The 13,888-nt window shown below is 40.8% G+C and overlaps 2 protein-coding genes across 6 annotated transcripts in view; one reads left to right on the top strand and one right to left on the bottom strand.

Annotated features, from left to right (window-relative positions):
• LOC122564570 (histone-binding protein RBBP4) overlaps nt 1–13,888 on the top strand; it is an 81,813-nt gene that overhangs the window by 50,561 nt on the left and 17,364 nt on the right. For 4 of the 5 annotated variants that reach the window (XM_043719666.1, XM_043719664.1, XM_043719661.1 and 1 more), the window contains 2 exons: nt 2,269–2,336; nt 5,055–5,466. In XM_043719666.1, the coding sequence (XP_043575601.1) occupies nt 2,269–2,318 (50 nt within the window). In that variant the 3' untranslated portion in view covers nt 2,319–2,336; nt 5,055–5,466. Of the gene's footprint in view, nt 1–2,268; nt 2,337–5,054; nt 5,467–13,888 lie in introns of those variants that run through there. The other variant, XM_043719663.1, reaches the window with a different exon arrangement.
• LOC122564571 (syncoilin-like) overlaps nt 6,914–13,888 on the bottom strand; it is a 73,272-nt gene continuing 66,297 nt past the window's right edge. The window contains exon 4 of the mRNA XM_043719669.1: nt 6,914–7,808. Within this exon, the coding sequence (XP_043575604.1) occupies nt 7,724–7,808 (85 nt within the window). The 3' untranslated portion in view covers nt 6,914–7,723. The remainder of the gene's footprint in view (nt 7,809–13,888) is intronic.

Genomic DNA, 13,888 nt, shown 5'->3' on the forward strand with positions numbered 1-13,888 from the left:
TGCTGCCTGACCTGCTGCGCTTTTCCAGCAACACATTTCCAGCTCTGATCTCCAGCATCTGCAGACCTCACTTTCTCCTCAATTAATTCATTTAACAAAGTTAGATTACTCTGGTCCTTTCATATTAAGTGATTAATATAGATTTTAAATAGCTGAGGTCATAGAACTGATGCTTGCAACATTCCATTTAAATGCTTCCAACTTGGACTTCTCAATTTATTAACCATTAACCAATCTTTAGTACATTCATATTAACCCAGCCCCATGAGCTATTTGCCTCATGTAATGTTTTAATGTGGTACTTCGTATTAAATATCATCTGGAAATCTAAATATAAGGAGTAATTCCTGTTTTTGTATCCCACTAGTTACGTCCACAAAAACTAATATTGTCGGATAGTATTTTCTTTTCATAAACTTCATTCTGTCTTGTCAACACATTCCTAATAATACATTCCAGAACTTAACACAGTGGAAGGTTAACTGATCAGTTGGGGCTTCTCTTTTCAATCCTGGGATCCTTTGGAAAACTTAACCTACCACAAATGAATTTGGTAATTAAAAATACAGATTGCTGTCTACTTTTTCCCTATTTGATCCTTACAGCAAAATGCACTCTCAATACTGTGTTCTGAAGAAGGTTCACTGGACTTGAAATGTTAAGAATCTTAGAGTTCTACAATGTGGGAGCAGGCCATTTTGCCCATTGAGTCCACACCGACCCCTCAGAAGAGCATCCCATCTAGAATCCCCCCCCTTATCCCTATAACCCTGCATTTTCCATGGCTTATCCACCTAGCCTGCACACTGGGCAATTTAGCATGGCCAATCCACAAAACCTGTGCATCTATAGACTGTAGTAGGATACGAGCACCCAGAGGAAACCTACCCAGGCATAGAGAGAATGTTTGTATGGAGTTTACACAGTCATCCAAGGGTGGAATTGAACCCAGGTTCTTGGTGCTGAGATGCAGCCGGGCTAACCACTGAGCTATCGTGTTGCTATTAACTCTGCTTTCTGTCCACAGATGCTGCCAGACCTGCTGAGTTTCTTGAGCAATATCTTTTTGTTTCACTAAACAAATCCATTACCTGCAGCCATCTCTTTTGGAAGCTTAGCAGGTAGTTTGCATGGATCCAGAGAATGTCAGAGTTTTGTCAGTTATAACTGCACAAAAGGTTATTTGGCTCAATTTGCATTGATTAGAAGCAAATCACATTAGGCTGTTGTAGTTCATACTCATTCACTATATAAAGAAAATCCAAAAGTCTGCTCTGCCATTTGATGAGATCATACCTGAATGTACTTAATGCTGTTTCCCTTGCATGATGCCAGTACCCTTCAAGTTTTAAGATGCGGGCATTTAATCTCCATTTAAAGTATCAATTGAGCCTCTACAAAAGATGTCCACAGCCTATAAAGGAGCAAATCCCTCCTGATCTCAGGCCTAAAATGGTCTTCCCCTTCTTCTGGGTCTCTTCCCCACCACTTAACACGCACCTACCCACCCAGGGGAAGCATCCTTCCTGTGTTTTTCCTTGCAGAATTTTGTATTCTTGAATGAGATCATTCTTTAAAGCATGTCAAAACGTTGGATTGTTTTCTCCTTACCTGATCCCAAAGGGATATTGATGCTTGGCATCATTTTTGAACCTTACCAAAATTGGTCCCCTCAAGCTTGAACAGGCTATCTAATATCAAAGTATCAATCAACACTCAATCCAATCAGAAATCTAGCACCTATCCACATGAGACGCAATTAATCAAGCAGTACATCTCGTAATGATGCAGCAATACTGCCGGACTTTCCCTGTTGTAGCGTAGGAGCACCCAATGGTGCAAATGAGATGTATGCAAATTTGGCATACATTATTGATCTCAACTGTATATTGGAGATTGGGTTAGCGCATTAAAGTCCCAGTGTGCTGGGCTGTTTGGTGTTTAGATGCAGGTTTCAGCTTTGAACAATTGCTTAGTTGCTTTAGTTGATGTATGTTTTGTTACGTTATGTATCAGATGAAATTGAGCATTGATCTGGTACAAAAGCTTATTTCAATATCTGGACTAAATGGTTGTGTAGGATATTTAATGTTGATTATAGCTAAACCAAATTAAATCAATTGAAATGTTAATATCTTCAGAAGGGAATTTGCATGGGTTAGAAGCAAATCACATTTTCCTCTTGTAGTTCGTGCTGATAAAAATATTTTAAAAATCTGCCTGATTCTAAACTAATCTATATATTAATTCCATCTACTACCTCATTAGGCCTACCAAAGATGCATCAATTTCAGACTGGGCATTTTCAATTAACTTGACCAGAACCGCTTTTGGGAGTGAGTACCTGATTTTTCATTTGTCATCAGCGTTTTCAAACATTTCTCATGCAGTACCTAACTATTTAAGGTTATAGGAGAAAGTGAGGGCTGCAGATGCTGGAGATCAGAGCTGAAAATGTGTTGCTGGAAAAGCGCAGCAGGTCAGGCAGCATCCAAGGAACAGGAGAATCGATGTTTCGGGCATAAGCCCTTCTTCAGGAATTCCTGAAGAAGGGCTTATGCCCGAAACGTCGATTCTCCTGTTCCTTGGATGCTGCCTGACTTGCTGCACTTTTCCAGCAACACATTTTCAGCTATTTAAAGTTATACCACTGTATCCTGAACTCTGTTTGCCAGGGACTATTAATTTATTTTATTGACATTGTCAACTTTAATCATCTCAAACACCTCCATTTGATTCATCCTTAAACTTCTATAATCAAAGTAATAGAGTAATTGAGATGTACAACATGGAAACAGACCCTTCGGTCCAACTTGTCCGTCCTTACCCGATATCCTAAATTAATCCAGTTCCATTTGCCTCTTAAGTCCTTCCTTTTCATATATTCATCTCATTACCTTTTAAATGTGTGATTGTACCAGCCTCCACCTCTTTCTCTGGCAGCCAGAATTGAGAACTATCCAAAGAAGGGAAAAAAGTTACAGCTACAAGGAAAAGGTTGGGACAAGCTGATTTGCTCTTATTGAGGACCAACACAGATTTGATTTGCCAAATGGCCTCTGTTTTTAATCATTCTATTATTGTAGAAGACCAATTTTTCCAAGTATTGTGTTGCACACTGTGATTTTGTATTGTAATGTCTCTCAAGCTTCATACCAAAACAAACAAAGACATGAAGCAAGGCTCGTTCTTATAATGACACTACATTTTAATCAACTGTTTCGGTGTTTGATCTACACATTCAGTAATTATTTCATTAAGGGACTTAACCATACAACAACAAAAACTGTAATCTTACACTGCAAGATAAAATAACCAATATAAATGATTGTCAAAAAGCAAACGCAAAACAAATGCTTACCAGGATAAATATGACAAACAGCAAAAGTGAGCAAAAACATCCTGAATGTAATCAGTTATATATGAACGTGAAACTACGTTGTTGATCCATGAGCAGCATACATATATTTTCCATGATCAGGAAGAAAAGAATGTGAACGTGGGCAAATATAACTTAAGACACTTAAATACTTTCATGCACTGTCCCTTGAGGGTGGCATGGTGGCTCAGTGGGTAGCACTGCTGCCTCACAGTGCCAGGGACCCAGGTTTGATTCTAGCCTCAGGCGACTACTTGTGTGGAGTTTGCACATTCTCCCCTTGTCTGCGTGGGTTTCCTCTGGGTGATCCGGTTTCCTCCCACAGTCCAAAGATGTGCAGGTCAGGTGAATTGGCCATGCTAAATTGCCCATAGTGTTAGGTGCATGAGTCAGAGGGAAATAGGTCTGGGGCGGTTAGTCTTCGAAGGGTCAGTGTGGGATATGTTGGGGCAAAGGATCTGTATCCACACTGTAGGGAATCTAATCTAAAATAACTTCACTATGTCCTAAACAATTTGCAACATGAAGCAGTGAACCCATTGTACACTTCAGGCTATATTGAACTCATTGTAATTTAGTCCACATTTTGAAATAAAGTTATCACCATGACCACCTGCAATTGGTGAATGATCCCGATAAAATTAATCCACTGCTCAGCTTAATCCTTTACAAACTTACAAGGCTTATCGGTGATAACATGGTTTTGTGCAGGGAAGGTCATGTCTTACAAATCTAATAGAATTCTTCAGAGGTGACAAAGTTGATTGATGAGGGAAGGGATGTAGATGTCATATACCGAAGGGGTGATTTTGCTGGTTAGTCAGAAATACCTAAACCCTTTTCATAGTCAGCTCTACTGCAAATAGATGCTTTAAAAATAATTTTTATTTCAATCTGAAAGAAAACAAGTTAGCAAAAGCCTATACATCTCCAACTCTCTCGTTTTTCCTGTATCAATTCTTTAACTTGTGGCCTGTATAATGGACTGAGGACATGAAGAGAAATCCCAAAGAAAATTGTTCTATATTTCTGTTTATGTTATAGACAATAGGTGCAGGGGTAGGCCATTCAGTTCTTTGAGCCAGCACCAGCATTCATTATGATCATGGCTGATCATCCAAATCAGTATCCTTTCCTGCCTTATCCCCATAACCCTTGATTCCACTATCTTTAAGAGCTCTATCCATCTCTTTCTTGAAAGTATCCAAAGTCTTGGTCTCCACTGCCTTCTGGGGCAAAGCATTCCATATATGTTAAAAATTGACAATCTTTGCTGGATTTCTTAAACAGCTGAGGCAACTATATGATCAAATTTCCAGAAGCTTCTGAGCTCCCTACATTGTGTAGCTAAAGCTGACACAAAGGTCTTGGTTCACTCTAGATAAGGAAAGCTTCAGAACCCATTATATTGAATGAGGTGCTAGTAATTGGCAGTAGCTCTTCACCTGCAATGGAAATCTGGACAGGTAAAGTGTTGCTTCATGACTTTCTACTTTGCTCAAGGTGGGTCCTCAGCCCCTGAAAGCCTTGTCTTTGTCACATGACTGACATTGGAGTTTAAGTTGTAATATACAAACCTGAGATTCTAGGTTGCTTGCTGTTTGACTCCTGACGAAAAGCAAGACTCCAGACTGATTTGGTATTCTTACTTGGACTCTTTATCTTTGATTTCAAGTTACTGGATGGGAAGAGGCCTGCACAACTAAAGATGACAAAGCCCAGTTCACCAAAGAAGCTGTTATTATGTACTGATCTCCATGAAGTTATAATTCATGTCAACTGATTTTTAAATACCTATAGATTTACCAAAATTTGTAGTTTCTCACCTACCGGCTATCCTATTGTCTTTAATATCCTGGGAGCTTGTGTGTGTGATCGGTAACAGAGAAATCCCTCCATAATTTAATTGTTTTGTTAATAAAGCCATCTTTGATTGTATGCTAGTAAGAAGGGTAGCAGGGATAATTTGTAATTTCAGACCTGTGAGCTTGACGTTAGTGGTAGGGAAGTTACTGGAGAAGATACAGAGATAGGGTATATACCCATTTGGAAGAAAATGGGCTTATCGGTGATAACATGGTTTTGTGCAGGGAAGGTCATGTCTTACAAATCTAATAGAATTCTTCAGAGGTGACAAAGTTGATTGATGAGGGAAGGGATGTAGATGTCATATACATGGACTTCAGTTAAGCATTTGATAAGGTTCCCCATGAAAGGCTGTTGAAGAAGGTGAAGTCGCATGGGGTCCAGGGTGTTCTAGCTAAATGGATGGAGAACTGTTTGGGCAACAGGAGACAGAATAGTAGTGGAATGGAGCTTCTCAAAATGGAGACCTGTGACCAATGGTGTCCCACAGGAATCCGTGTTGGGTCCATTGTTGTTTGTGATATACATAAATGATTTGGAGGAAGGTGTAGGTTGCCTCATTAGCAAATTTGCAGATGACACGAAGATTGGTGGAGTAGCAGATAGTGAAGGGGACTGTGAGAGAATACAGCAGAATATAGATAGTTTGGAGTATTGGGTAGAGAAATGGCAAATGCTGTTCAATCCAGATAAATGTGAGGTGATGCATTTTGGAAGATGCAATTCCAGAGCAAACTGTACAGTAAATGGAAAAATTCTGGGGAAAATTGATGTGCTGAGAGAACTGGGTGTTCAGGTCCATTTTTCCCTGAAGGTGGCAACGCAGATCAATAAAATGGTCAAGAAGGCATACGGCATGCTTTCCTTCATCGGATGGAGTATTGAGTACAAGAGTTGGCGGGTCATGTTATAGTTGTATAAGACTTTGGTTCAAAGAACAAAGACCAGCCACATTTGGAATACTGCGTACAGTTCTGGTTGCCACGTTAGCAAAAGTATGTAGATTCTTTGGAGAGAGTACAGAAGAGATTCACCAGGATGTTGGCTGGTATGGAGGGTGCTAATGAGGAGAAGTTGAGTAGATTAGGATTATCTTAATTGGAAAGAAGGAGGTTGAGGGGGATCTGATTGAAGCCTACCAAATCATGAGAGGTTTAGACAGGGTGGATAGCAAGAAACTTCTTTTCCCAGAGTGGAGGACTCAATTACTAGTGGTCACAAGTTCAAAGTGAGAGGGGAAAAGTTTAGGGGAGATATACTTGGAAAGTTCTTCACGCAGAGGGTGGTGGGTGCCTGGAATGCGTTACCAGCGGAGGTGGTAGGGACAGGAATTATAGTGTTTTTTAAGCTGTGTCTAGATAGATACGTGAATAGGCAGGGAGCAAAGAGTTACAGATCCTTAGAAAGTAGGCGGCAGATTTGGATAGAAGGTATGATTGGCGCAGGCTTGCATGGCCGAAGGGCCTGTTCCTGTGCTGTAATGTTCTTTGTTTTTTGGGAAAATGGCAGCATTTGGAGAGTATCCATACAACTACTTCAGTGAGGGGCAGTCCTATAAGTGACCCTAATACATATTTCACTATGTAATTCACTTTTATTTCTCAAACCATATTGTTATAAGTTAACAGTTTCTGCTATGTTGCAATACCTTATTATATCATGAAAGCCTACTCTGAAGAATTAGGAGTTGGCAGAAGGTGGGGATGCAAAATAAGGAGTGACTTCTCAGGACCCACGGCAGCAGTGACTTCCAAGAGCCCGCAGTGACACTGAGACTTGAGGTTTTGGGGAGGGAAGCCCAGCTATAGCAATAAGACTTAGATTCAGATGCTTCACCCTTTCTTCTTTGCTCATTTTTATTTTGTTTTTCAGATTTTGTTTTATTTTAATTCTGTTTTTTGTATCTTAGATGATTGTTTTGGTTTTTGTAGCTAAAATGGCTGTTTTCTTAAAATTCGGGTTTTTGTACCTAAGCTGGTGACGTTGTACACTTTTCACTGTATTCCTTTACTTCACTTGAATATATGTGACAATAAAACTTAATTCTACAAAGGAAAAGGAATAAACAATGCCTTACTGTCTCCTGCTTAAGAATTGAAAATTGATTGTACTATACATTCACATCCCTTTTATGGTAGGCTTTTAATCAGGTGACCTTGCATTACCTTTTCTGGCTGAGTTTTTAAAAAAAATTCTCTTGAGATGTTGGTGTCACTGCTGGCCAGCATTTATTGCCTGTTGTCAATCGCCCTTGAGTCTCACTTTGTTTTAAAAAGTTGTGAAGTGCAAGGAAAATAGGCTGGGAATAGGCCATTCAACCTGAAGTCTGTTCTCCCATTTAATGAGATCATGAGGGATGTTGTATCACTTTAAAGATGTTATAAGAACTCATTTGCATATAAGTAAGAGATGCTCTTGAACATAAAGTCTACACAAGTACCTTGACCAATTTATTTGGAAAAATGCATGTGACTAGTATTAAGGATTTTCTTGAAATTTTGAATTCTTCAAATCCAACTTGTTTGAAGATTCTGTAAAAGTTCCAAATTCTGTTAAACATTCCCTGCAAAGGAAAACACATTGTCAAGAAGCTTTTCATATAGAAAGTAGAATTGAATTATCTTCAATGAATCATTTTTTTTCCCCTTCTCAAGGCAAACTGCATTTGTAAAAGCCACGTCTTTATTTTTCTGTATATTTGACTGTGGACTGAAAGGATCAAGCATCTTAAATGATACTATCACCTTCTCACTCACCTTCATCCACTTATCGCTTTCCCAGCTACCTCTCCCCAGTCCCATCCACCTCCCACTTATCCCTCATTCCTGAAGGGCTTATGCCTGAAACATTGATTCTCCTGTCCTCAGATGCTGCCTGACCTGCTGTGCTTTTCCAGCACCGCACCACACCACACCCTGAAAGAGTCAATGACATTTGATAAATGGCTCCAACTAATTATTGAACAGAATTTTTTTGACAGCAATTAAGCACTAAACTGAAATGTTTGTTTCCATTAAGAATGAGTTAAACATATTTCTATATATTTGTTTGTATCAAGAGTGCACTTTTCAATATTGTCATTATCAATAGACTGCTAACTTTATTTCCTGTTAGGGTGCCTTTTGATTACAGCCCATGCTGTAACAGGTGAGTTAACATGGAGATAGTGGCAAAGGGTATGGTTGGAAATGTATGAGTTGGCACCAAGTTGGCACAGCAGCTGTAAATGGGTAATGGATGATTTTTAAAAATTCATTCACTCAATAAAGGCATTTATTGCCTATCCCTAATTACCCAGAGGGCAGTTAAAGGTCAACCCCCTCTCCCCCCACACTGCTGTGGGTCTGGAGCCACATGTAGGTCAGACTGGATAAGGATGGCAGTTTCCTTCCCTAAATGACATTAGCAAATCAGTTTTTCAGACAATCGACAGTGGATTCATGGTCATCATTCCAGATTTTTATTAAATTCAAATTCCACCATCTGTCATGATGTGATTCAAACCCAGGTCCCCAGAACATTACCTGGATCTCCAGATTAACTCCACTAGGTAATTAATAGTGCTAATACCACTAAGCCATTGCCTCCCCTCTGTCACGAGTATATGGGAATGAGGGGCTATGGGAGACTGGTAGAGTGACATGGTAGGAAGCATGATGCATGGATATAGGGGCATAATTGGCATGGATGGCGCATGGAGAGTAAAGGGATGAGAGCAGAAGAAACAAGTTCTGTTTCAGTTTTTATTTTGCAACTTTTAACATGGCTGGAGCCTTGAGACTGAGAAAGAGCTCTTTCTCAGTCATCTGACCAGACTTCCAACACACCCTTCCCATATGGTTGAAAACCAGAAGAAATATTGTTTGACTCTGGAGTTTCCTGCTTCTGGGGCTTTTTGAGTTAGTTAGAAGGGAATATCATTAACAAGACTTCCTCCATTAGAGCTCACATTTTGTGTTACTAATCATAGGTTCATAGAGCCCATGAACCCATCAAGTCTGTATCACCAAAGATATTTTAGTGCTTTTTACCAAAACCCTCTGTCTCCTACCACTTATCCAATTTTGGATATGACTTGTCAAGTTATCCTGGATTCCAGCTTAAACCAATTGCTCAAGAACTTCACAGTCCATCTTCTTGAATTCTGTGCTTTCATCCACGACAGATGTGAACTACTCATTTAGCATTCTGCCAATGTCTTTTGGCTTCAAACACAATTTGCTCCCTTGGTCACAACAGGCCCTTCTATTTCCCAGGTTACTGTCTTCCCCTCAATATACTTTTAGAATTTCTTGGGATTCTCCTGTATCTTTCCCATTGGTGTTTTCTTACGTCCCTCTACTCTAAATTGCTATCTTGAACTCCCTTGCACTTTGTATACTCCTTTAGTGCCTTAATTGTTTTGCTTCCTTTGTACCTACTCTCTCTCTTTTCCTTTTTACCTAGCCATGAATATTCCTAAACATCTAGAGTTCTGTGGGCTTGTTGCTCCCACATTTGAACCTAAAGGGAACATGGGCATGTATTCCTCCAAGTGCATTTTTGAATGCCCCTCAATATTCTGCTATAATTTAACCACAAATAGCTGTTCCCAGTCTAGTTTGGCCACATCCTACCTTATTTTAATAAAATCTGCCTTCCCCAATCCAAAGCCCTTTCTTGCAAATCATCTTTTTCCACTTCCATAACAAACTTAAAATGTATGATGGTGTGATCACTAGCACTAAAATGTTCCTCTACTGTCACCTCAAACTTAAGCTTCATCCCCCAGAATTCAGTTCAGCACTACGCTGTCCTTTGTAGGACCATCTACATATTGACAAAGAAAGCTTCCCTATGTACATTACAAAATATTTGCTCCCTCTAAACTCTTTATGAAATTACCCAATATAATCACCCTATTTTTGTTTTTACGCACTTTGAGGAACAGATATGTTGTCAATTCACTAATTGCCTGCTGACTGTTTGGGTTCAAGACTGTGGTGCTGGAAAAGCGCAGCATCCAAGGAGCAGGGGAGTCGATGTTTCGGGCATAAGCCCTTCATCAGGAATGACCTGTGCTTTTCCAGCACCACACTCTCGACTCTCATCTCCAGCATCTGCACTCCCCACTTTCTACTTGCTGACTGGGGACCTATAATATGTTCCTAACAATATGATTGCCCAAATCCTAGCCAAAAGCCTCATTGGATGACTCTTTCAAAATATTATCCCTCTTCACTGCAGTAACTGACTTCTTAATTAATAATGCAACACCACCTCCTCTTTTGCACCTGGCCCGTCCTGTCTGAAGTTCCTGTACCCCAGAATGTTATCTTGCTAGTACTTTAACCGTATTTCTATGATGGCAATAGCATCACATTTATAGTCATAGAGATGTATAGAATGGAAACAGACCCTTCAGTCCAACTCGTCCATGCTGACTAGATATCCAAACCTAGTCTAGTCCGACCTGCCAGCACCTGACCCATATCCCTGTAAACCAGTCCTATTCATATATGCATCCAGATGCCTTTTAAATGTTAAAAATCACACAACACCAGGCTATAGTCCAACAGATTTATTTGGAAGCACTAGCTTTCGGACTGCTGCGCCTTCATCAGGTGGTTGTGTCTGATGACCTGATGAAGGAGCAGCGCTCAAAAACCTAGTGCTTCCAGATAAACCTGTTGGACTATAACCCAGTGTTGTGTGATTTTTAACTTTGTACACCCCAGTTCAACACCACACCTCCAAATTATGACTTTTAAATGTTGCAATTGTACCAGCCTCCACCACTTCCTCTGGCAGCTTATTCCATACATGTACCACCTTCTGTGTGAAAAAGTTGCCCCTTAGGTCTCTTTTATATCTTTTCCCCTCTCACCCTAAACCATGCCCTCTAGTTCTGGATTCCCCCACCACAGGGAAAAGACTTTGTCTATTGATCCTATCTGTGCCCTTTATGATTTTATAAACCTCTAAGGAAACCCCTCTGCCTATGACACTCCAGGGAAAACAGAACCAGCCTATTCAACCTCTCCCTATAGGTATTGAGAGGTATTGGCAACATTCTTTAAATCTTTTCCGAACTCTTTCAAGTTTTACAACATCGTTCCAATAGGAAGGAGATCCGAATTGCACGCAATATTCCAGCAGTGGCCTAACAGCTGGAATATGACCTCCCAACTCCTATACTCAATGCTCTGACCAATAAAGGAAAGCATACCAAATGCCTCCACCATCTTATCTACCTACAACTCTACTTTCAAGGAGCTATGAACCTTCACTCCAAGGTGCCTTAGTTTAGCAACACTCCCTAGGACCTTACCATTAAGTGTATGAGTCCTGCTCTGATTTGCTTTCCAAAATGCAGCATCTCGCGTTTATCTAAATTAAACTCCATCTCCTACTTCACAACCCACTGGCCCATCTGAGGTAACCTTCACTGTCCACTACACCTCCAGCTTTGGTGTCATCTGCAAACTTATTTAGTATACCACCTATGTTCACATCCAAACTATTTATATAAATGATGAAAAGTAGTGGACCCAGACTGATCCTTGGGGCACACTCCACTGGTTACAGGCCTTCAGTCTGTTTTCTATGAGCCAGTTCTATATCTAAATGACAGGTTCTCCCTGTATTCCATGAGATCTGACCTTGCTAACCAGTCTCCCATGGGGAACCTTGTCAAATGCCTTACTGAAGTCCATATAGATCACGTCCACCGCTCTGCCTTCATCAATCCTCTTTGATACTTCTTCAAAAAACTCAATCAAGTTCGTGAGACAGGATTTCCCATGCACAAAGCCACGTTGATGATCCCTCATCAGTCCTTACCTTTCCAAATCCGTGTAAATCCTGTCCCTTCGGGCTCCCTCCAACAACTTGCCCACCACCGACATCAGGCTCACTGGTCTATAGTTCCCTGGCTTGTCCTTACCACCTTTTTTTTCAGTCCCCTAATCTGAGGAGATTCTGAATCTCCTATTTTTTTTCTGTTTGTATTGTTTAATAAAATATTATATAGTTTACAAAACAATTAACATTAACAGCTGTATACAAAGAAACAGCAATTTTACAAGGGAGAGGAATGGCAAAGCCAGGCCCTAAACCCTACCGTTTTCAGGGAAATGAGGACAAACCTCAAATCTCAGTTTCAATCATTGCAAAATAGTAACAATGACAATTTTTCATAAGACAGTGCAATTGCATAAAAAAGTATATATGATACTGACCCCAAGAACCTAGCAAGCCACCCCCCAACCCTCCCTCTCCCTCTCCCTCTCACCTTCCGGCCACTCTAAGGTAGCACGCCCCATGCACCTTTCTGCTCTCGGTCCACCCCATGTCCCTTCCAATTCTCAGTTCATCCTGACACACCTTCCGACCATCTCTAGGGCAGCCTGTCCTGCCTCCCCAACCCCCCAGGACTTACCAGCTTTCTTAAATAGTGGTAACCTCCCATCTTCCAGCACGTCACCTGTGACTATCAACAATACAAATAGCAAGGGGCCCAGCAATTGCTTCCCACAGAGTTCTAGGGTACACCTGATCAGGTCCTGTGGATTTATCCACCTTTATGCGGATTAAGACATCCAGCACTTCCTCCTCAGTAATATGTTACAAAGATGTGGGTGTACCTTTAAGAGAGTGAAGGACTTGGCAAGTACACTGAGTGCTAGAGAATTTACAAAGTAACATGTGATTCAGAACAACACTCGCTGAGTTGCTATGAGACAAAAACATAAATTCGAATTCAGCCTATCAGTTTAAATTATACCCTGAAAAATATCAAATTCCAATCCGATTTAAATTGAGTATATTGACAATCCTAAAAGCCAATGACACAATCTGATGTTTTGGGGGTATAAGACCAGGGAAAATTGAGCAGTTGAGAGGAGAACTGCCAAGCCCAGCATGTAATCAGATTGCTTGAAAATATGATTTGGAAGACTTGAAAATAGCTCTCTTAAAAGTACCTTTTCGATCAGTAACCTGTGACGTAGAAATTCCTAAGAAGAAGATAAAGGAAGATCTGAATAGAAGCATGAAAGCTGCCCAGTTTTGAGATAAGCATGGTTTTGTAAATCTTATTTGGGAGTTTTATCAGACTAGTATAGAAGGGAAGATAAAAGATAGGTTAGAGGAAGCAATTGCCAGAAGAGAGCAAATGATGAGGAAGGCAGAGAGGAGACAGGTGCAAAAGACCCCAGGAGAAGTACCTGTCAGGAACAAGTTGAAGCTTTTGGAAGCAGAGACTGATGACACTACCAGTTCGCAAGGCGGTCACGTTTGTCAATCAAAAGTTGCCGCAGAGGCAGAGCGGAAGAGTCGGGCATCGCACAGAGCCGTGGTAATAGGGGACTCCATCGTGAGAGGAACGGACCGGGGTTTTTGTGGCAGCAGACGGGATTTAAGGATGGTCTATTGCTTTCCTGGTGCTAGGGTGAAGAGCCAGAGGTGGTGGTACATGTTGGCACAAATGATGTGGGGAAGAAGAGGAGGAACATACTACAGCGAGACTTCAGAGAACTAGGAAGAAAGCTGAAAAGCAGGACGTCCAAGGTGGTTATCTCCGGTTTGCTTCCAGTTCCTCGGGCTGGTAAGGCCAGAAACAGGGAGATAATGGACTTGAACGTGTGGCTGGGGAACTGGTGC

The sequence above is a fragment of the Chiloscyllium plagiosum genome, chromosome 29 (assembly GCF_004010195.1).
Source record: "Chiloscyllium plagiosum isolate BGI_BamShark_2017 chromosome 29, ASM401019v2, whole genome shotgun sequence".
Lineage (NCBI taxonomy): Eukaryota > Metazoa > Chordata > Chondrichthyes > Orectolobiformes > Hemiscylliidae > Chiloscyllium > Chiloscyllium plagiosum.